The sequence below is a fragment of the Chlamydomonas reinhardtii genome, chromosome 9, assembly GCF_000002595.2.
Source record: "Chlamydomonas reinhardtii strain CC-503 cw92 mt+ chromosome 9, whole genome shotgun sequence".
NCBI lineage: Eukaryota > Viridiplantae > Chlorophyta > Chlorophyceae > Chlamydomonadales > Chlamydomonadaceae > Chlamydomonas > Chlamydomonas reinhardtii.
The window spans coordinates 2,753,397-2,773,967 of NC_057012.1; the positions used below are offsets into that span (position 1 = coordinate 2,753,397).

General features: G+C 63.9%; 5 protein-coding genes across 5 annotated transcripts; 3 read left to right on the forward strand and 2 right to left on the reverse strand.

Moving 5' to 3' along the window:
* Positions 1 to 4: 4 nt before the first annotated feature.
* On the forward strand, positions 5 to 4,257 carry CHLRE_09g389250v5 (uncharacterized protein). The gene is made up of 7 exons (XM_001694499.2): positions 5 to 279; positions 548 to 748; positions 971 to 1,175; positions 1,380 to 1,666; positions 1,869 to 2,066; positions 2,344 to 2,445; positions 3,254 to 4,257. Exons 1-7 carry the CDS (start codon positions 145 to 147, stop codon positions 3,485 to 3,487), a joined length of 1,362 nt encoding a protein of 453 aa, XP_001694551.2. The 5' UTR covers positions 5 to 144; the 3' UTR covers positions 3,488 to 4,257.
* Positions 4,258 to 4,352: 95 nt separating this feature from the next.
* CHLRE_09g389200v5 (uncharacterized protein) lies at positions 4,353 to 7,226 on the reverse strand. The gene is made up of 6 exons (XM_001694386.2): positions 6,630 to 7,226; positions 6,402 to 6,496; positions 6,200 to 6,241; positions 5,821 to 5,982; positions 5,493 to 5,642; positions 4,353 to 5,308 (listed from the first exon to the last, which is right to left on the reverse strand). Exons 1-6 carry the CDS (start codon positions 6,910 to 6,912, stop codon positions 4,616 to 4,618), a joined length of 1,425 nt encoding a protein of 474 aa, XP_001694438.2. The 5' UTR covers positions 6,913 to 7,226; the 3' UTR covers positions 4,353 to 4,615.
* A 138-nt stretch (positions 7,227 to 7,364) lies between these two features.
* On the forward strand, positions 7,365 to 14,266 carry CHLRE_09g389150v5 (uncharacterized protein). The gene is made up of 9 exons (XM_043065500.1): positions 7,365 to 7,726; positions 7,909 to 8,036; positions 8,248 to 8,542; positions 8,834 to 8,949; positions 9,199 to 9,330; positions 9,514 to 9,936; positions 10,144 to 10,422; positions 10,653 to 10,940; positions 11,105 to 14,266. Exons 1-9 carry the CDS (start codon positions 7,697 to 7,699, stop codon positions 13,275 to 13,277), a joined length of 3,864 nt encoding a protein of 1,287 aa, XP_042921025.1. The 5' UTR covers positions 7,365 to 7,696; the 3' UTR covers positions 13,278 to 14,266.
* An 87-nt stretch (positions 14,267 to 14,353) lies between these two features.
* Positions 14,354 to 16,334, reverse strand: CHLRE_09g389100v5 (uncharacterized protein). Its single transcript, XM_001694385.2, has 5 exons — positions 16,202 to 16,334; positions 16,031 to 16,122; positions 15,857 to 15,937; positions 15,501 to 15,680; positions 14,354 to 15,007 (listed from the first exon to the last, which is right to left on the reverse strand). Exons 1-5 carry the CDS (start codon positions 16,236 to 16,238, stop codon positions 14,927 to 14,929), a joined length of 471 nt encoding a protein of 156 aa, XP_001694437.1. The 5' UTR covers positions 16,239 to 16,334; the 3' UTR covers positions 14,354 to 14,926.
* A 120-nt stretch (positions 16,335 to 16,454) lies between these two features.
* Positions 16,455 to 20,346, forward strand: CHLRE_09g389089v5 (uncharacterized protein). Its single transcript, XM_043065498.1, has 10 exons — positions 16,455 to 16,617; positions 16,896 to 16,921; positions 17,144 to 17,203; positions 17,435 to 17,583; positions 17,820 to 18,072; positions 18,255 to 18,326; positions 18,613 to 18,719; positions 18,934 to 19,008; positions 19,332 to 19,394; positions 19,696 to 20,346. Exons 1-10 carry the CDS (start codon positions 16,533 to 16,535, stop codon positions 19,793 to 19,795), a joined length of 990 nt encoding a protein of 329 aa, XP_042921026.1. The 5' UTR covers positions 16,455 to 16,532; the 3' UTR covers positions 19,796 to 20,346.
* The last annotated feature ends 225 nt before the right edge of the window (positions 20,347 to 20,571 follow it).

Genomic DNA, 20,571 nt, shown 5'->3' on the forward strand with positions numbered 1-20,571 from the left:
CTATAAAATCGGCCACGGTGGACCCGCATACATACAGAGCGTATGTGAAACGTAGCGCGACCTAGTGACGCGACCGCTCGCTTTGCTTGCTGCGCCGTCACAACAGTCAAACCGACGCGCAGCGTCGTCGCTAAACCGCCAAGGATGGAGTCATATCACAGTGTCGCCGTCATTGGCGCCGGCCTGGCTGGCCTGTACGCGGCGCGCCTACTGAAGGAGAAGTTCCCCGATGTGGTTGTGCTAGAGGCGCAGAACCGCATCGGTGGCCGCGTCAAGCAGGTGCGACGGGCCACATCCCCAAAACACCCGAAGACAGCAACCTGTTGGCATATATACGGGCACGGGCAAGCCGAAGCGTCGGGCGTACTCCTACCCGCCACCCACCCATGCACCCGGACTACCCGCCGTACCTGCGCCGCCGCACCCCCGCCCGGCCTTTCCCCCGTACGCACCGCACCACACCGCCCGCACCAGCACGTGCAGCCAGCACCACAACACACGCTCTACCTTATAGCTCCTTCCTCGCCCTGCTTTCGCCGTTACACAGGTGCACGGCATGGCGCCGTGGCCCATCGAGGCCGGCCCCGAGTTCGTGCACGGCCGCAACAGCGTGCTCGTGAAGCTGGCTGAGACGCACATGGGAGTCACGTTCAGCGAGAAGGAGTGGCCGGACTGGTGGTACTTTGGCAAGGAGGTGGGCGGCCAGGGCCTCATCAACGACGAGCAGGTGGACGACGAGGTGGACAAGGTGAGCGAGAGGAGAGGGAGGGAGCGAGCGACCGAGGGGCAGGGTACGTGGCAGCAGGACGGGACGGTGCGGAGGGCGTGCTGCTGCAGGAAACCTGCTCGGCTGTGGCCAGCTGCATGCGTCACAGGCTGAAGCCGGCTGCCCTGAGAGCCCGTGAGCCCGCCCCTCACATGCTGCCCCTGGCCCCTGCGCCTGCTGCTTGCCCGGCCCGCCGCTGTGTAGGTCCACGACCTGTTCGGGGACTGCGAGGATGAGGAGGTGCCGCCGCCCGGCCGCGACGTGAGCGCCGCCGAGTGGATGGCGCGCAAGGGCTGCACGCCGCGCCAGGTGGCGGTGGCTGACGCCTGCTACGCCAACGACTTCGGCTGCTCGCTGCGGCAGCTGGGCCTGCGTGAGATGATCCACGAGAACAAGAAGTGGGACTCGGGTAAGCCGTAGGACTTGCTACGTAAGTTCGTACGGGGTACGTCGGAGTGCAGCTTGCGGCGAAGGCGCGCTCCTCACAGACGCAAACACGCTGAGCACCGGCACTGCACGTTCAACCAAATGTCGGGTCGCCTTGCTGACCCCCAGCCTCCCGCGCCCTGCACCCCACCCTCCTGCTGCCCGCCCCTCCGGCCTCCGCCCCCAGGCGAGACCTACCTGCTGATGGACCGGTCCATGGGTCACATCGTGACCCACCTGGCCGAGGGCGCCGACATCCGCACCAACTGGGTGGTGGCCTCCATCAACTACGCCAGCGCCGCGGGCGGCGGCGTCACCATCCAGGCGGAGGACGGGCGCGTGGTGCGCTGCAAGGCCTGCCTGGTGACAGTGGCGCTGCCAGTGCTGCAGAAGGGCATGATCGCCTTCAACCCGTCGCTGCCGGCGCCCAAGGCCGCCGCTATCTCGCGCATCCGCATGGGCAACGCCGTCAAGGTGGGGCCAGGCTGGCAAGGGCCGCAGGCAACGGCTGATAGGGAAGGGAGGCGGCGCCCAAGGGCAGCTCCTGGCTTGTTACGGCAAAGGGTGACACGGCCCGCATCCTTGCGTGTTTGCACTCGCCATTTGCCAACGACGGGATTCGTCCCCCGGCACCACCCCACCGCCACTGACCACCACTGTCACTTCGGCCCGGCAGGTGATCATGGGCTTCTCGCGGCGCTTCTGGGCCAAGGACATGTATGACGTGGTGTGCCCGGGCGCCTTCGTGCCGGAGTTCTGGATGCTGCAGCACACTGTGACGAACCCAGGCGCCGGCACGCCCAACTGCGTGGTGGGCTTCCTGGCGGGAGAGCGTGCGGACGCCATCTGCCGTATGGATCCCGAGGACGTCAAGGTGAGGCGGGAGGAGGAGGGGGAGGCACGGAGCAGGAGTTGCGAGGGGAGGCGGTAGCGCGCATGGAAGGGGCGCCTCTGGGGGCGCCTGGAGCTTGGAAAGAGCAGGTTGCAGGGCGACGAAGGCCTTCTGGGGCCGTAAATGGTGTGCTGTGACCAGCAGTACATTGGCGTGGCTCTCGCCTGCTATCGGGCCTGTCTGCGGCTCCTTGTCATGCGCCAATCCTCTGACGTGCGCAATGCCCCCTGCGCCTGCTGCTGCTGCTGCCCTGCCACAGCGCCGCTTCCTGTCCCAGCTGGATGAGGTGTTTGCCACACCCGGCGACGCCCGGCCCGCCTCGTCCTCACTGGTGCAGTGCCAGATCGTGGACTGGTCGCAGGTGTGTACTTGTGTACTTCCACTAGCCTGAGCCTGGTTCTGCATGCATGGGATTGGCGATGGGCGTTGGTTGTGCTGATGATAGAGCAAAGACATTTGGGGCTAGGGAGTCTTTGGACATGGGGTGAGCCATTTCACTGGGGCATGGGAGGTAGGGGGGTTTGATTGATTGCATTGGGGGCATTGGGGGGTCAGGTTCGCTGCATTCTGTGGCTGTGACGAAAACTAGCGACGGAACCATGATGACCTCGAGTTTGGCCGGGTCGCCGGCCCTTCTCAGTTAATCCACCTGAGCCACAGCATGCAGCTTGTTTCTAGCAGGGGGGCGTAACGGAAAGGCGCTTCTAGGGGCTGGGGGCGCACATGCCGTACACTGCAAACGCACCAATACCCGCATACAGCACACGCATGTCGCGAGCCGCGCTCCAGCGATGAGGAGAATACAGTCTGGGACTCCTGACCTTCATTATAATGCTTTGTTTACTGAGCTGAGCGCGTAAGGCAGATACCATGCCGGCATAGCTTCAGGCACGCACAGGCACAACATAGAGTCCCACGCATCATAGCATGTACTGCATAGCATGGGCTGCAGTTACACGGCCCACATGCAGTACGGACCACGGCAATGAGGAAAAATACAGTCTTGGGACTCCTGACCTTTACTAATGCTTTGTTTTCTGACGCCGCGGTCCTTCGGCCCTCCGCATACCCACGCCCATACGCTTTCTTTCCCACCCACGGTCTTTGCCACCTCCTCTGCTCCCACCCTGCCCCAACCCGCCCCACTCCTGATTTCATCCACCCCGCAGGAGAAGTTCGTGGGAGGCGCATACACCTACCCCACGCTTGGTGCGGAGGCTGGCGACCGCGCCGCGCTGGCCGCGCCCGTGGCCGGCAAGCTCTTCTTTGCGGGCGAGGCCACCAACGAGGACTGCAACCCCTGCATGCAGGGAGCCATGGACACGGCGGCACGGGCCGCGACCCAGATCACAGCGGTGCTCAGTGGCGGCGCCGCCGCGGCCGCGCCGCGCAGCAGGCTGTAAGCGACTGCCAGTGCGGCGAGGTGGGGAGGCAGAGAGGGAGGCAGAGGGACCATCGAGGGTGTGTGGGTGGGGGAGGGTGGTAGTGAGTGGTGCGGGCTGCTGTGGGCGTGGGCGAGCGAGACTGTGAGAGTGCCGGGTTGCTTGCAATGGGAGAGACGCAGCGGACGCAGCGGGTAAGTATCTGTGTAATTTTGCAGGTTGGCGTGTGGTATTTATGGCATGGGGGCAACTGCCACCCGTGGGCTTTCGTACGGGTTGAAACCCCATGTGGCGTGCTTTCGGTCTACAGTAACGACCAATGACAAGTGCGACTGGTCTAGATACCAGAATGAACCACAGACTTTCTTGACCAAATGACCGGCCCCTGCCCATTCTTGAAATACGACGGTACGTCGGGTGTTCACTGACGCAATGCCGCATCGGCTATAGCGAAGGGCCCGAGTGACAACTTGACAGTAAATAGTTAGGCAGAAGCACAGTACGCGTTTGTTGGTTCACAGGTAGGAAGAGAATCTAGATGTACATGATGGCGGATACTGGATGGGACTGCGTTGCAAGGCGAGTGAGGGCACTGATGGCTTGACGTGTTGGTGGGTCAGTTACCACGTGGGACTTTGAGAGAAAGAGAAATGCCCGCGCGCGATGGGCTCACGATGAATGAGAGCGGATGGATACGAGGAGAAGTTAGCTGTGGCCCTGTGCGGCCTAGCGCTGTCTTGTGCTTCAGAACGGCGGCCGTGTTCGGAGGCGCATTGTAAGCTTCGTGATAAGATGCTACCCCCCACGACCCCCACGTGAACTGGCGGCACGCGAGGAGGGGTGCCTTCAGGGCTGAGGGAGTGCTAAAGACGGGGGATACTGCTCCTGCGGACAATTTATCCTACAGTACTTTACGGATGTCACATGACATTGTCACATTGCCACGTCTTATCACACTCAGGCCCAGACGCACCCTGTCCCTGTGTGAGTGAGCTCGCTCTCGGGCAGTCTCCGGGCACGGACCCTGCACTGACGCCCAACTCCTATCTGGCACCTTTTGCTTGCCGCCACACCCCACCACTCCTGTCAACCTCCTTGTCATGCTCCTCCACCCATCGTCACGCCTGCTGAAGCCAACGCCGAGCGGCACTACGACGCATACGCCACCGCCCACAGCACATGAACGGTGGTCCGCACCGCGCCACTGCGCAATCGCTTCTTAGCACTCCGCTCAGCAGCCGTCAAGAACTCGTCTCTCAGCCGCTGCACCGCCGCGGGGTCTATCGCGGCTGGTGCCGACGCCGGCACAGATGCCGCTGGTGCTGCTGCCACACGCGCCGCTGACTCAGCGGCTTGTTGTGTGCCCTGTCTCCCCCCTGGTTGCAGCTTGGGCCCTAAGGCTGGTCCACTGCCGCCCAGCGGCTTGGGCTGACTGCGGCTGCCGCCTGCTGCCTTGCCCGCTCTCAAGCCGCCGACGCCAACAGACGCCGGTGCCTTCGCGCTGGCTGCTGCAGCCGCTGCCATAGCTGCGGCAGACACCCCTGGTGCCCCAGCGCCCCGACCGCTGCCCATCGCGGCGCCTCTGTCCCGAGGCCCCGCCGCAGCTGGCCCCGTGCCTTGCCCTGCGGCCCCTGCGCTGGACGCCGATGCCGCCAAGGTGGATGTAGCTGCCGAGTTGGTGGCTGGACTGCCTGTCGAGCTGTCATCGGGCTGCTGTTGCTGCTGCACCAGGAGCTGCTCCAGGCAGTGGTGTGGCGAGGACACGGACGAGGCCCACATCGCCTCCGCATACTCCCGAGCGCTGGCCGCCGGCGCCAGCACCTCCATACTCTCCTCCGTCACCTGCACCAGTGCAAGCGGCAGTGACAGTGGCAGCGGCGGTGGCAGCGTCAGTGGCAGTGGCCGTGTAGGTGGCGCAAATGCGCGATCCACAAGCAGCATGGGCAGCCGGAATTCACGCGCAGCTACAGCCGCTAAGATGTCCGCACCCTTAACACCTGGTATGTTACGCACTGCTCCCACCCACCTGCACACGCTTGTACCCCGCCGCCTCCAGCAGCCTCCGCACTCCCTCTGCGTCGCCGCCAGCCGCCGCCAGAGGGTCAACCAGCACGGCTCCCAGCCCGTGCGCCGCCGCCAGTTCGTACAGCAGACCGCATTCGGGATCGTACGGGCTCTGTGCGAATGTTGAGATTAAGGATCAGGGCTACAGAGGGTTTTCAACTTTTCATGTAAGCAGACTTATCCTGGAACGACAGCGAGCCACCGTTGCCCGCAAGGGACAGCCCAGCTGAGGGCGCACGCGACCGGGCCCATTCAGCAACTCAAGAGACGACCTAACTCGAACATCGCACCTTGAAGGTGTTCATGACCAGGCGGCCGTTGGGGCGCAGCCAGCGCCGCCACCGCGCCAGTGCCGCGCCCGGGCAGTACATGTACGGCAGTGCGGCGGAGGCGGTGATGAGGTCGTACGCGGCGGGCGGCAGGTCCGTGGATTCCACGTCGGCCTGGCGGACCTGCCGGAGCGACCACATGCATGTAGCCGACTGAAGCTTGTGTCCCCACGACTCACAACAACTCGGGTGCCTATTTCTCAGCCCACTACGTTAGCGCTTCCAAATCCGGCCTCAGCACGACAAGCAGACAGCATCAGCCGCACGCCAGGCGCGCACCCACGCATGAGGTACCGCCGACGCAGCCATGCACCGCTACCGCCGCTGGGGTGGTGCCCACCTCAATGTTGCGCAGCCCGGATGTCTTGACGTTGCGCCTTGCCTGGGAGCAGCGCGACAGCCACAGGGGGAACAGTGACACGTGGTCGTATCAGCAACCCCCCCCCCCTCACACACACACACTGTAATGTACGCAGTCCAAGCCACCTGCCGCACACCATTCAGCACGAGCGCTTTGAAATGCATTAAGTAACCAATCTCACCAGGTCGACCATGCCTGGCGAAATGTCCAGGGAAAGGACGCTGCCTGGCGCCGAGCCTACCACGCGGCCCGCCGCTACAGCAAACAGGCCTGTGCCTGTACGCCGGAGCAGCACCGCAATTGGAGCTTATCAATCACACCAAGTTCCTTGATCCTGTCACGCTCCCCCTGTCAGCTGAAGTTATTGTCGCCGTGGACTCCTTACCCGTTCCGAGCGCGCCGTGCTCACCTGTGGCGAGGTCCAGCACACGCTGGCCACGCCGGAGCTGCGCGTGTGAAAGCATGCGGCGCGCCAGAGTATCCGCTATTGGATCCGCGTTCGCATCTGGAGTAGCTGTTAACGCGTCAAACGAGCTGACCACAAGGCGTTGGTAGGTCGCAGCATCCGTATGCGGTGCGGTGCATCGCGCTAAGACGTCAGCGGCCTCGGCATTACTGGCTCCAGGCCTGGTGCTAGTGTCGCCGCCAGGTGTGTGGGAGCTGCTGCTGGCGCTACTGCTTGCCGTGCTCATGGAGCATAAGCTATGGAGGGAGTGGCGTGGCCCGGCCCTCCCAGCGCCTCTGTCCGTCCCATGGGTGCGTGGAAGGTGGGGTTCGCCGCGTGCGTAGCCGCAAGGCGCGCAGAGAGCGTGTAGGAGGCCAAGCGGCCCGCGCCCGCCACCGGCAAGCGCCCATGGTAGCAATCTAAATACTCTTGCCATGGAAACCAGCTCTCAAATGGGAAGGTTGGTCGAGGCGATGTTCAGGCCCAGTGCACCGCAAATCGAAACCCGACCGTGGCCCATTTGTTGTTCTCCACCATCAGAAGTTATGGTATGCAGTTGACTTTCTTGATAACCATGCACGGTGCAACCGCTGGCATCAGGCCCATGCGAGTCCGGTCGGACTCGCATGCGATGATGGGCGACGAGCGCGAGAATTCCTCCTTGCCACGCTTCGTGCACCAGCACCTTGACATAGCTTAGCCATAGAAAATAGGCATTCACAAGGGTTGCCCATCCACAGCCCGAGCACTGCTAGCCTTCTCTAAGTCGTCACTCGAACCCGCGCCGGCCACCGAAGGCGCTTACCGGGCTTTCAGTGGCTATACACAAGCACTCGTTCACTACTGCGCCTCTTAGGCATTGTGTCCAGCGTAGGCGAGCCCCATCAGGCGAGCGCAGGCTGAAGCGCAGAGGGGCCGTGCGCCACCATACTGCGGTGCAAATAGTATCACAGCTGCAGACAGCCCAGCAACTTGAGGCGTGAAGACTAGCGGGGGGGCCCTTCGGGCACTCTCCCACTTTCTAAGCGAATATGGCCGACTACGCGGAGGATGGCCGTCAAGTACGTGCATTCTTCGCATTGACGTATTCTTTGGAGCACTGCGGGGACCAACGTCAGGGGACGCGTGCTGCGAGTTCATGTAATGTTTTCCATCCATGAACGGGGGGAAACTCTGTTCCTCACACTGGAATCAACCAGCCCGGGCCGCTTAACCATGCATTGTGCTGTAATGGTGCTTGCAGGAATACATTCCTGCCGGTCGACTAGGCAAGCAGCCCTTGCAGCGGCCGCTCTCGGCCCACCACTCGCATATCCGGAATCCGGCACCTGCAGGGAAACAACCCGCCTTTGGCGCCAGCGCCCCGCACAAGTAAGCCTTGCGAACAGACGCAGTGCAAGACGATTAGATCCGCTGAGCCTGAGATTTGGGGGTGTTGCGTTTAGTCCTTTACCTTCTACAACACTGCCGGGGTCAACTGGGGACGGTTGACGGAGGACTTCACAGGAACGTGCGTGCATGGTTCGTTGAGTCGCGGACATACTCTCAAGTCTCGACGCCCTCACACCTTACCCCACCACAGCAATGGTCGACGCATTCAATCGGCGCTGCCCTACCGCAACCGGCCTGGCACCGCCGGCGCCGTGCCACACGCTGCCCTCAACGCCTGGGGGGAGCCCTCGGCGCCAGCTGCCGTGGGATCGCCACGTGCCTACGGCGGCGGTGGTGGTGGTCTAAACCTCTTTGCCGGCATGGAGCCGCCGGCGTATCCTCAGCGCAGCGAGAACACGCGGCCCATTGCGAGCCGGGAGCGCGAGGCTCTGGATGAGGAGCTGCGGCGGCTGCGGGTGACGCTGGCGGGGTACAAGGACCAGCACGTGAGAGCAGGCCATGGAACCGGGGTGGGGGCAGCGGGGGTTGGGTAGGTAGTTCGGTACGTACCCGAGCCAACAATATGGGATGATGGTTAGAGAGGTACGGGTAGAGGTGACGCCGGGGTGAAGGGCATGGCCGGAGCATGCCAGAGGGTTTTTAGCAGGCTGGTAATCCCGCATTCATGCAGACGAAGTGGGAGAGCGCTCGCCAGCAAACCTGCCCTGCGCCTTATGAAGCTGATTGCGCACCTCTGACACGGTCGGCGTATCCCCGACGTGTCCTGTTTGTCGCAGCGCCTCCTGCGCACGGACCGCCAGCGGCTGGAGGAGGAGCTGGGCCGGGCCCGCACCAACCTGGTCAAGGCCGAGGAACTGCTCAACGCGCGCGAGAAGGCGCTCAGCCCAACCATGTGAGCGCGGCAGCAGCCCCGCGAGCCGGTGCAGGGCGGGGTGGTGGCAATACGGCGGGGCCGCCGTAAGCCGGCGGGATGGGTGGCGACGCCACGCGAGGGCGGCAGGGACCTTTCCGGGCAATCCACGCAGCAGCGACGGGGACCAGTCCACGCTGGCTAGCAGTGCGGTGCCTTTCCGGCGCCGCTCGTTCGCTGATTGCCCCCTCCCCTTCGGCGTTCTGGCCCGCCCTCCTCTGCTCCCCGCAGCGGCCTGAGCCAGATGTATCGCACGCCCGAAACCACCGCGCTGGTGACCAAGCTGAAGGAGCAGGTGCGGGTTCTGCGCGCCGAGAAGGAGCGCTTCAAGGGCGACCTGGAGGAGCTGCTGCGGAGCACCAAGTGAGTGCGCGGCCGGCGAAGATGGGGGGGTTCAGAGCACGTGGACGGCACGCGTGGCGTGAGGGCGTGCATGGTGCATCAGCGTGGGCTTTTGTGTGAGAAAGTGTACGCGAGCCGCACAGGCGTGCAGTCGCAGAGCGCGAATCTATTGACCGCTAACGCCGTAGCACTTCCGACGCACAGGGCCACGCGCGTTGCGGAGCTGCAGTCGGAGGCGCACGCGCTGTCTCAGGAGCTGGCACGGCAGATGGAAATGACAGCCATCATGCGCAACCGCATGGAGGACGCGGAGGCCATGGCCGCCGCCGCGCAGCGCAAGGCCGAGGCCGCGGAGGCGCTGGCGCGCGAGTACACCGACGCAGGCAGCGCCATGCCGCCGCCGCCCGCGCGCCTGGCGCCCGGCAACACGCTCTCCAGCGGCCGCGTGCGTAAGACCATGGGCGCGCTGCAGCAAGCGCACCGCGCGCTGAGCAGCCAGGCGACGCTGCTGCGGGCCATGTTCCCGCCGGGTCTGTCCATGGAGCAGCTGGCCGCCAAGGCCTCGCTCAAGGCGCCCACCGCCGGCGCCACCGAGGTGCTGCGCTTCCTGCGCCACCACGTCAGCAAGTGAGTGGGCAAGAAGTGCGGGGCGGGGTTCAAGGGAGAAGCACCCTGGGCCGGGGTTAGGTTGTGGTCATGGCACCAGGGCATTCTGCTCTGGCCTGGTATGCTTCACGCGCAGCGCGGCTCTGCGCTCAAACTATACCTGAATACACGGATAGCACAGAAGGGAGCACGCACCAACCGGTTCTGGCTCCTGCTGCCTCGGCGCAGGCTAAACACGGAGCTGAACGGCCTGCCGGGCGGCCGCATGGACCCCGAGGACGGCGGCGAGGCGCAGCCCACCGCGCAGCACAGCACCGCCTCGCCGCCCACAGTGCCGCGCCCGCCGCGCGGCCGCCCCATGCGCCCCATGTCGGCCGGCCCCACTGGCGCCGCCAAGGCGGCCGCGGCCGCCGCCGCCGGCCCTGCTGAGCCCAGCAGCGACCCGCGTGTGCTGCTGCAGGGCACTGCGGACCTGGTGCGCCAGCTTCGGGCCATGGACATGGACAGGTGAGGAGGCGGCCGGGGAGGGGGCATGGGGTAGTGCCATGGGCGGCACTGCGCGGTGGGATGGAGGGCATGGGGTGGGACATGCAAGCGCGCGTGCGCCTGACGTAGGAATGCCTAGAAGCAGCGTGCCGGCCCTCGCCTCTCTTCCCACGGCCGCTCGGCACTCTCCTAGCACCCGGCCCCCCAAATTCATGCCTGTTGTCGCTCTGTCAATGTGCCGCTACCTGCAGCTTCATGGGCCAGCCCGACCTGGAGGCGGACGTGGAGCAGCTGGCGGACGTGAGCGCGCTGCTCATCGCCGAGCACAAGCGCCTCACCGGTGCCGTGGGCTCGCACGTGTTCGCGGACGGCGAGGACGGCGAGGAGCAGGACGTGAGCTCGCGCGAGAACCCGCTGTACCAGCCCGTGCCCAAGGCCGACCCCGACCTGGTGCCAGACGAGGAGGAGGAGGGCGAGGGCGGCAAGAAGAAAGCGCTGGCGGAGGAGGAGACCTACGAGGACGACTTCGCAGCGGACGGGTGAGGCGGGGTGTCGTATGGGAGGAGGACGACTGGTGTGTTGTGATGGTACGCGCAGGCGCGTGGGGCGTGTGTCGGGGCACGTGCCCGCGAGTGGTTTTCGCGGCGAAGGGTTTGTTTTGTTGATTTTTGCCTAATTTGTTGCACTGCTACTGTTGCGGCAGGTACGAGGAGGTGGGTGAGCTTGACTCGCCCACGCCGGCGGCCAAGAAGGCCAGCGACAGCGGCGCCCGCGCCAAGACGCCTGAGCGCGCCGAGGAGGAGGAGGACGAGGAGGAGGCGGAGGAGGAGGATGCCTACGAGGACGACAAGTACGAGGAGGAGGAGGCGGAGCCCGAGCCCGAGGAGGAGGTGGAGGACGAGGATCCGGTGCCCGCCAAGCCCAGCCTGCTGCGTGAGCCCAGCTCGCAGCGCAGCAACCGCAGCGTGCAGAGCAACCGCAGCGCGCCCGACACGCCGCAGAAGAAGGTGGAGGCGCCCGCCAGCAGCGTGGGTGACCCCGCGGAGTACGGCACCGGCGTGCGCACCTCGGCGGCCGGCAGCGCCTACGGCGGCAGCACGCGCGGCTGGCAGCCGGAGGAGGAGCCGGTGAAGGAGCACCACAGCGAGGCTGGCTCGGACGAGGACGGCGATAACACGGTGGCTTCCAAGGGCGCCAAGAGCGACAAGAGCGGCAAGCGCAGCACGCAGCACAGCGGCGTGGGCGAGGAGGACGACGAGGATCTAGGCGAGATTGCGGCGGCGGCGGGCGTGGCGGCGGCGGCGGACGACGAGCCGGAGGCTGATGAGTACGACTTCGGCAATGTGGGCGCCTTGGATGATGACAACCCCACCTACGACATGTCGTTTAAGAAAAAGCGGGAGCCGACGGCCGAGGAGAAGGATGAGGAGAAGGAGGAGGAGAAGGAGGAGGAGAAGGAGGAGGCGCCCAAGGAGGAGGAGGAGGAGGAGGCCGTGCCTGAGCCGGCGCCGGTCCTGGCGGACGTGAGCCAGTTCGAGCCCACGGAAGAGGAGGTGGCGTCACCCAGCGGCCATCGCGGCGAGGAGGACGCGGCTGCGGAGGCGGCTGCGGAGGCGGCGGAGGTCACGGTGGATGCGGATGATGACGACTTCGGCGACTTTGGTAAAGACCTGGGTCTGGGCGCCGCTGATGATGATGAGGAGCCGGTGGCAGCGGTCGACCCCGAGCCCGAGCCGGAGGAGAAGGATAAGCCCTGGTGGGAGCAGCCTGACCCTGAGCCGGCGCCAGCTGATGAGGAGCCGGCGGCCGCGGATGAGCCGGAGGCAGAGCCGGGGCCGGCTCCGCAGGAGGAGGGGGAGGAGGAGCCGGCAGCAAAGGAGAAGCCTTGGTGGGAGCAGCCTGACCCTGAGCTGGCGGCGGCTGAGGATGAGCCGGCGGCCGCGGCTGAGCCGGAGGCAGAGCCGGAGCCGGCGCATAAGGAGGAGGAGGAGGAGGAGGAGGAGCCGAAGGAGAAGCCTTGGTGGGAGCAGCCTGACCCTGAGCCGGCGGCGGCTGAGGATGAGCCGGAGCCTGCGGCTGAGCCGGAGGCAGAGCCGGAGCCGGCGGCAAAAGAGAAGCCCTGGTGGGAGCAGCCTGACCCTGAGAAGGCAGCAGCTGATGAGGAGCCGGCGGCCGCGGCTGAGCCGGAGGCAGAGCCGGAGCCGGCGCCCAAGGAGGAGGACGAGCCGGCGGCAAAGGAGAAGCCTTGGTGGGAGCAGCCTGACCCTGAGCCGGCGGCGGCTGATGAGGAGCCGGCGGCCGCGGATGAGCCGGAGGCAGAGCCGGGGCCGGCTCCGCAGGAGGAGGGGGAGGAGGAGCCGGCAGCAAAGGAGAAGCCTTGGTGGGAGCAGCCTGACCCTGAGCTGGCGGCGGCTGAGGATGAGCCGGCGGCCGCGGCTGAGCCGGAGGCAGAGCCGGAGCCGGCGCATAAGGAGGAGGAGGAGGAGGAGGAGGAGCCGAAGGAGAAGCCCTGGTGGGAGCAGCCTTATCCCGAGCCGGTTGCGGCTGAGGAGGAGCCGGCGGCCGCGGCTGCGGCTGATGACGCTTTGGACGGCGAGGTGGATTACGGGGCTGCTGATGAGCCCGAGCGGGAGCCGGAGGCGCAGCCTGCGTCCAAGCCCGCCGACGACGAGTTTGAGGTGGACGGCGGCATGGACGGGCTAGAAGGTGACATTGACATGGAGGCGGAGGCGGCGCCCGCTGTAGCTGAGCAGGCAGAAGACAAGCCCGCAGCCGAGGAGGAGCCGGCGCCGCCGCCGGCCTGGAACCGGCCACAGGCACTGCCGCCGCTTGGTGGGCGCTTCGGCAGCTCCGCCCCGGCAGACGATGGATTTTAAGTGGCTTGAGTGCCCGTGTGACAGCTGGTACATGCGTGAGGTTCGCGGGCCTGTACTGCATAGCGGGGTGAAGCCGTGCGGCAACGAGTCGGATGGGTTACTTGCCGGGAGAACGTACTGGTAGTGCTGGTAGTGCAATGCGAACAAGTGCAATGCGCACGCCGACAAGTCAACAACTTAGTTTAGCTCTTCAACAATGTCTGGCACGTCTGGTTGGCTGCAGTACAGGATTAAGGTAGTTGGACAGAGCTCTATCTGTCATAGATTGTTGGCTAGGCTATTGTCCTTGCAAGTCGTGTTAGCCATATGGCTGGGGCGGCGGCGCCCCCAGGGCAGTGTTGGAAGTTTGCGCATCCGTGGCGCCCTAACCTGCGATTCCCTAGATTTGAAGTCTGTTTCGCGAGTCTGCCTGGATTGAGACCTTCGGGGTGGGCCGCGTACCTCGAATGGCATGAACTTATTGGCGGCGGCGACGCTCAGGACTGACATTCATCACGGAAGCTGAGTGTGATCTCGACTCGAGAGCGGTGGTGCAGGCGATGCTTTAGGTGCTGGAGCGCAGGGTTGCCCCATGTGCGTCGCGTTAAGTGTGCGGGTAGCGAGGCCAAGCTCTTGTATGGTGCTGCTGTGGGCTTTCTGTGTGCAGGTTTGCTGGTCAATGTTGTCGTGCATGCGGGCTGGAAAGAATGATATGCAGGGTAATGCAGGCACAGCTTGGTGAAGTCGGACGCTTGGCGGACTGGCGGTGTAGTCGTGCCGTAGCGTGCCTTTCCTGTGCCTCAGGGCATCGGCGGGGCGATGGCCTGGTGGTTTTATGCACTTGTATAGTACAAAGTGCTGCTGTGTACGTGAACCTTTTTAATACATAGAACCCACTACTGAAGTTTAATATGTGATTCGCCATGGGAAGTCGTGATCACGCGACGGGTATTTAGCCCAGCCACTACAAGCCCACAACCCGCTGAAGCTTCCATACACGACGATCACCTCTTGTTGTGTTGCCAATGCTGCCTAGTGCGTACTGACTTGGGATGGATGCAATCGTGTACCGTACACAACAGCTTCGGCGCAGCGGCGGTCCAGCCCTGTTACAGCCTTCCGTGATACGGTACGGTAACCTCCCTCCTACACTTGCAGCCATCCGGCTTATCCGGGACGCTCCCTCCGCCTCACTTGCTTCACCATCTACAGGCCCCGCATAACAAACAAAAAGTGCCCACACCTGCATGCGGTGTAGGGAAAAGCCGGGCCTCTGCTGCAAGCCAAACAACACAAACCTCCTGGTCCCCATGTATGCGCCCCAAATGCCCAGCGGCGACCCAGTCTGTGGGCCTCACAGGGGCATGTTGCGCCCGTTGCTAGTCAGGCGTATGGCCCGAAGTCAAATGCACCCAGCTGCATGTGATGCGCTGCTGTAGGTGCTCTCATTGCTGCCAACAAGGGCCCAACGCGCTCCCACCCATCAGTATTCATTAGTTCCACATGCCCACTAGTTCTGTGACACAACACAGCGCTCTCTGCCCCTCAAGCACTCCCGAGCAGGCTCCAGAGCCTCCAAGCACGGCGTGCAACCTCCCAACATCGCACCGCGCGCCACTCTAAAATCGCTCTGCCGCTGCTGCAGTGGTCCGGCAGTTGCCTGACAAGCGCTACCGCTTGTACGGTGTTGCCGCTCCAGCTTGGTATTGCGTTTGCGGCAGCCCCCCGAGCTGCTGTATCCGGTTAAAGAACTGCGCAACAATGGTAATATGGGATTGTGTCAAGCAAGGCAACTAAAAAGGGCCCAGTCTTTGGCCTCAGGCCTGGTCCACGAGCTGCCGGCCGTGGTGTAGGCATCACGTCCAGAACACATGAGTTCCCCTCTGCATGCCATCTTGACCCCTCGAATACATCCATTGCAGCCCCGTATGCCTGCATCTACCGTATGTTCGGATGCCTGCCCCCGGGCGCCGCTCGCCCTGCTACTCCACGACGCCTCGGCCCCCATCCCATAAGTATTATCACTTGCAACTAACGCCTCTACCTGTGCTCCGCTCCTTTTACCTTGGATTGAATTAGTTTGAGCTGGTACTTACCACCCCCCTCCGCCTACCCAACGCCCACCCGCCCGCCCGCCTGCCCACCCACGCACCCGCCCACCCTGCCACCCCGCATGAGGTTCACCCGAGCTGCTAGCTCCCTCCAGGCCCCCCCACCCCACCAGCTCCCCAGGGCGCTGCTCACCAGCTTAAGCAGCGGCAGGTCGAGGATTTTGCTAAGCACCGGCACCTTCCGCAGGAACTGCAGCACCGTTGGGAAAAACTCGCAGAACAGCAACCAGAAGCCGTATGCTTCGAGGATCAGCCCTATGACGGTCCAGCCGTACACTACTACTGCGCAGCCGCCCAGGTAGAACGCCGAGCCCTGTAACGTGCAAGAAAGGGCGGCTGTTCTCAATGACTGGGGCGTGCTGACCAAAGATGCCATATACTGCAGCGGCTTTCGAGCCCCATATCCGAGTGTGGCAGTGGCGTGTGACCCCCCTGCTGTCGCCGTGTCGCCCGGCAGCTCCCGCTACCTTCCGCTGCGCCCCCACGCACCTTGCGGTTTTTCTTTTTCATAAAGAAGCTAACGGTGGAGTGGAAGCCAATGGTCGTCGTCAACCCGGCGAGGAACAACAGCTGCGGGCAGGTCGGCCCACAGGTAGCGTTTAGTGAGCTGCCTACTGCCAAGACCACGCATACTGTACAGTATAGCACACGATATGCACTTACGTTGCCCATGGCGATAAGCCCGCGGTCGAAGAGCAGAATCATGCCGAGTATGGTGAACAGGATGCCAAACGCCGTCAGGCCCAGCCCGATCTCTGCAAGTGGATGCGACCATTGATCAAACAAGGGAGAAGAAGCGGCAGGAGCACTCCTCGTCAAATTCAAGCGACTCACTGCGCTGGTCGTTCAGCCATCCTGAAGAGCCTATCATTTTGATGCGTCTGCAATTGTGCTTCTAAACGACTTGGGGCCCCAGAGGGACAGCTACTTCATTTTAAGAATACGCTTTCTGCAGAATGCGATTGTGATTTTAACAAATATAGCTCGCAAGATATAAATGCAATGCGATGCGGCTCAACGTGCAAGTCAGGTCGTGGCGACGACTGTTGCATGAGGCGCGGGCTCACTATCCCGCCCTCTAATCCTGGGTACACAAACACTTGCTGCGCGATTACACCATATCTGGTACAGCCTAGCCCGCCAGAACTAGCTGAAAGCTACCAACATGCTCACAATCGGCGGTCTTAACATTTATCCCATCAAGTCATGTCGCGGTGTGTCCCTCCAGAGCGCTATGCTCACGGAATCAGGTTGGTCGGGGCCGGGGGCTGCTCGGGGGGCGCAACGTTCGGGCCAGGGTCTCGGAGGGCGGGCAAACGCCCGCGCCAGGTACCAGGCTCGCCTTGCCTCGGCAGCCTTACCGGCCAGCCTGGACGGTGCATTGGCTAACAAGGAATGCAAGCATAGGCCGGCCTCACCGCATTGGGCGGGTAGCTGCGCCGGACGTTGGTTGCTCATCAACCGCTGCCGCGGCCACTCGGGTACCGCCGCTTTCTGACCCACCTGACCGGCCTGTGCCCACCTGCAGGCCTGGCATACGACCGCGAATGGATGGTACGTGTACGAATGGGGGCAATGAGTTTAGGGCATGAGGACTGGGGCGCAATGGAAAATGGGGCGGCGGAGAGGGAAGCAGACCACAAGGGTGATCCCACACCCAGCACCACTCGCAGGCAGTCGTCCATACGTGTGGCCCTGCACACCTCCTGGGCTTGCGCTGTCCCCGCGGCGTCTGTTCTCTCCGCCCCGACATCACACAAACCACTGCTCTTGCAGGTGGTGCGTGAGGACACGGGCAAGTTCATCTCGCAGCGAGAGAAGGGGCTGCTGGCACTGGTGAGTGCCATTGTGGTTGGTCACCGCAGCCATTACGTGTGCTTGGGCCTACGCCACCACACACGTTCGGCACCGGTGACGCTGCCGCTACCCCAATCTCAGCACCGCCGCTTCCTATTCAACCTCCAAACCCACCCCACGTCTTCACCCCTCGGACCCATGCGCTGACCCACCGGCTGTGCCCCTCTCCCCTCTCCTTGGTCCCCCCCTGCTCACTACCCACGGCTGCAGGTGCAGGTGTCGCTGCCCGTGGAGGCGCTGGCGGCGGCGCAGTGGGGCGCCGCCGGCCTGCCGCCGGACGCCGCGCTGACGGTGACCGCGCCCGGAATGACGGCGCCGCTCAAGGTGCCGCTGGCGCGCCGCCCCGACAGCGAGGCCAAGTGAGTGACGATGAAGGGAGCAGAGGGCAGCGGGCGTGCTTTGGCCAGCCGCTGTGGATTACCAGAACCTTGCTAAGAGTGCTGGTGGCGCTGTGCTTCAGCCATTGACGCTTCCAAGCACATAGCGTGTTTAGTCTTCACCTGTGGAGCCTGACTACCGTAAATGACGGCCATTACACAGCACGGGTAGCCACGCGCATGCTCCCTGCCCGGCCTGCCCTCTGCCTCGCAAGCAGGAAGGTGACGGTATGGGAGTGGACCGGCACCGCCACAGACGAGGGCCCCGACGCCGCCGCATGGTTCACCACCTACCTGGGACTGCCCTGTCGCCTGGTGCGCTACGTCGGCAGCGGCAGTAGCAGCGGCAGTGCAGCCGGTGGCAGTAGCAGCGGCGGCGGGTTGCCGGTCGTGCGCAACACGGAGCCGGAGTTCGCGGTCAAGTACGAGACGCGCTTCAGCGACGGCTACCCCATGCTGATAGTGACACAGGTGTGTTGGCGCAGTAGCGTAAGTGGTTGGGTGCTTGGGGTGCTGCAGCTGGTATCGATCTGGTGGGGCCGCTCTGGGGGTTCGGTACGGGGCGGTAGTCCATGACCTCTCTGGCAAACGGCGTGTTGGTATGATGGTAGTTACAGGCTCACGTGCCCTTGCCTCTCTCCCCCACTCGGCAGGCGGCGCTGGCGGATCTGAACACCAAGCTGGCGGAGCCGCTGCCCATGAACCGCTTCCGGCCCAACATTGAGGTGGGATCCCCGAGATTTGAGTATTTGAGTGGGGATTGAGGTTGTTGTTGTTTTCACCACTCCCTGTAAGCAACAAGAGGCATGAGAGGATTGTGGCTGCGGAGTTGCGGGCATGCGCGACAGACGGCGCGGGTGCGCAAATTTAGGTGGATAAATTTCATGGTTCGGTTCTGAATCCTGGGACATCCAGTAGACTTCATAGCCGGGTGGGAATGCGCGGCAAGCGGCAACCTGACACGCAACTTCACAGACACACACTTGCCCCTTTGCCCCGCACTCCGCGCAGGTGGCCGGCGCCTCGCCCTGGGCTGAGGACACCTGGCGCGACATCGATGTGGCCTGCGGCGCCGACGGCCGCACCCTGCGCCTCACCTTCGTCAAGCCCTGCTCCCGGTGGGGCCGTGAGACGTCAGCGTCCAGACTGCGGCTGCGCGTGCCGGCGTGCGGCTGCTGCCCTCCGACTTACAGCGATGGGCCACCGCCAGCAGCATATGTGCAAACCACACAGCTGTAGTGCACACACGCCGCAGCACGCGGTGCCACCATGTGATGGTGCGGACGATGATGACAACACATGTGTGCGCCCCGGTTCCCCCACACTCCACAGCTGCAAGGTGACCACCATCAACCAGGCCACGGGGGAGGCGGGCGATGAGCCGCTGGACACACTGGGAGAGTTCAGGTGCGGGTGCGCGTGTGTGCGTGTTTGCTGTTCAAGCCTTTCAAGGAAAATGGAGCATGCAAGGGCGTGTGTGCGCTGTTTTTGGCTGTGGAAAAGGTAATTGAAGTGGACGTGCGGCGTCAGTTGTCCCATTCGCTCGGGCAATCAACCCCCCAGGGTTCGGTTTACTTTTGGGCTGCTATTTACAACCCCCCAGCCTTTTGCTACGGTACATGACGTGAGGAGCACTGCTGCCGCCGCCCCGCACCGCTTGCCCTGACCTGCCGTGCCCTCACCGCCCCCTGCCCTGCCCTGCCCTGCTCTGCTCTGCCGCCTGGTTGCAGGACGGGCAAGGTGCTGGGATGGAACGCCAAACAGAAGCCGTGGACGCACGCAGTGTTCTTCGGGTGCGTGTGGGAGCGTTGCTTGCTAGCCCCGCGGCACGGTGTCATACCGGGCTGGCGGGCGGATTTACTAGCAGCCAGGGGGGTGCCATGGCAATGGCAGTGTGTAGGGCCAAGTCGGCTCGAAGTCGCCTTAACTGCATGCCCGCACGGCCGCATTACCACCGGCCTGCTGATCTCCTTCCTGTCTTCGTTGTGTCTGTCTTGCGACCACCAATCCTCTCGTCGCGGCCCGTCGGGTCCCACTTGCACCGCTCTGCCTTACGCCTGTGCCCTTCTGCATGACTGCCGCCGCTGGACGCAGCTGGAATGTGGTGTCCCGCACGCCGGGGCTGCTGAGCCTTGGCGACACCCTCACGCCCGTCACGCAGCAGCAGCCCGCGGACCTGGTGCCAGCGCCGTGAGGGAGGGAGGGAGCGAGGGGCGGGTGGGCAAGCGGCGGGTGAGCAGGAAGTGTGTGTGCGGGTGTTGCGCGTGCAGGGACTGGCCCAGAGTTGTCAGGGCAGCACTTGGCGGGCTCGGGCTAAGTGCAATAGGCTTCGCAGTAGTATGTACAGCAGTAGAAGTGAGGGTGCAGACGGGGACTTGCGGAGAAATGCGTGGCAAGGCAGCAATGCAGATGGCGAGGATTGACACTACTGCCGGCTGTCTGGCCAGCAACAACGAACTGTGCGTCATTGCGGCGCGCTCCCGGGCCTTCCCTGAAGTCCCGCGTGGGGCCCCAAGTTGTACATTACGGTATTGCCGTACGCCAGTCGAGTGTTGCTTAGCGGCCAGGGGCAGGGTTTAGCCGCCCCGGCCCCAGTCGATTCCCAGCAGTGGTGGCGGCGGTGGCAGCAGTGGTGCCAGGGTGGTTCAGGTTCAGAGTCACAGGCGCAGCGCTGTGCTGTAGCAAACCAGAGCAGGGGGGGCTCGCTGAACTCGCTACAGAATGCTGCAACGTTTACTATCTACTCAAGTGAGTCTTGTCCCTTTGGCGTACAATTGCGGCCGGCAATCTCGTAAGCGCCAGCGGACTGCGAAAACCCTGAACCCGCGCACCTACCAAGCCCGAGCCTGCACTCTGCCACTCGCCATCTTCGCCGCTGTCGCCTGCCCCGCCGCCACCGCCGATTCCTTCCGTGTCTGCGGGCTCGTGCTTCTCAGCCCCAGCCTTGAGCAGTGGCTCCCCTGGCCTTGA

Coding starts and splice junctions, on each gene's coding strand:
- CHLRE_09g389250v5 (XM_001694499.2), top strand. CDS start 145: ATGGAGTCATATCACAGTGTCGCCGTCATTGGCGCCGGCCTGGCTGGC. Junction 280..547: donor TCGGTGGCCGCGTCAAGCAG/GTGCGACGGGCC, acceptor GCCGTTACACAG/GTGCACGGCATGGCGCCGTG. Junction 2,067..2,343: donor TGGATCCCGAGGACGTCAAG/GTGAGGCGGGAG, acceptor GCCCTGCCACAG/CGCCGCTTCCTGTCCCAGCT.
- CHLRE_09g389200v5 (XM_001694386.2), bottom strand. CDS start 6,912: ATGAGCACGGCAAGCAGTAGCGCCAGCAGCAGCTCCCACACACCTGGC. Junction 6,242..6,401: donor CGCCAGGCATGGTCGACCTG/GTGAGATTGGTT, acceptor CGCTGCTCCCAG/GCAAGGCGCAACGTCAAGAC. Junction 5,643..5,820: donor TGGTCATGAACACCTTCAAG/GTGCGATGTTCG, acceptor ACATTCGCACAG/AGCCCGTACGATCCCGAATG.
- CHLRE_09g389150v5 (XM_043065500.1), top strand. CDS start 7,697: ATGGCCGACTACGCGGAGGATGGCCGTCAA. Junction 7,727..7,908: donor ACGCGGAGGATGGCCGTCAA/GTACGTGCATTC, acceptor TGGTGCTTGCAG/GAATACATTCCTGCCGGTCG. Junction 10,423..10,652: donor CGGGCCATGGACATGGACAG/GTGAGGAGGCGG, acceptor CGCTACCTGCAG/CTTCATGGGCCAGCCCGACC.
- CHLRE_09g389100v5 (XM_001694385.2), bottom strand. CDS start 16,238: ATGATAGGCTCTTCAGGATGGCTGAACGACCAGCGCA. Junction 15,681..15,856: donor TGAAAAAGAAAAACCGCAAG/GTGCGTGGGGGC, acceptor TGCACGTTACAG/GGCTCGGCGTTCTACCTGGG. Junction 15,008..15,500: donor ACCTGCCGCTGCTTAAGCTG/GTGAGCAGCGCC, acceptor ATTGTTGCGCAG/TTCTTTAACCGGATACAGCA.
- CHLRE_09g389089v5 (XM_043065498.1), top strand. CDS start 16,533: ATGCTCACAATCGGCGGTCTTAACATTTATCCCATCAAGTCATGTCGC. Junction 18,073..18,254: donor CCATGCTGATAGTGACACAG/GTGTGTTGGCGC, acceptor CCCACTCGGCAG/GCGGCGCTGGCGGATCTGAA. Junction 18,720..18,933: donor TTCGTCAAGCCCTGCTCCCG/GTGGGGCCGTGA, acceptor CACACTCCACAG/CTGCAAGGTGACCACCATCA.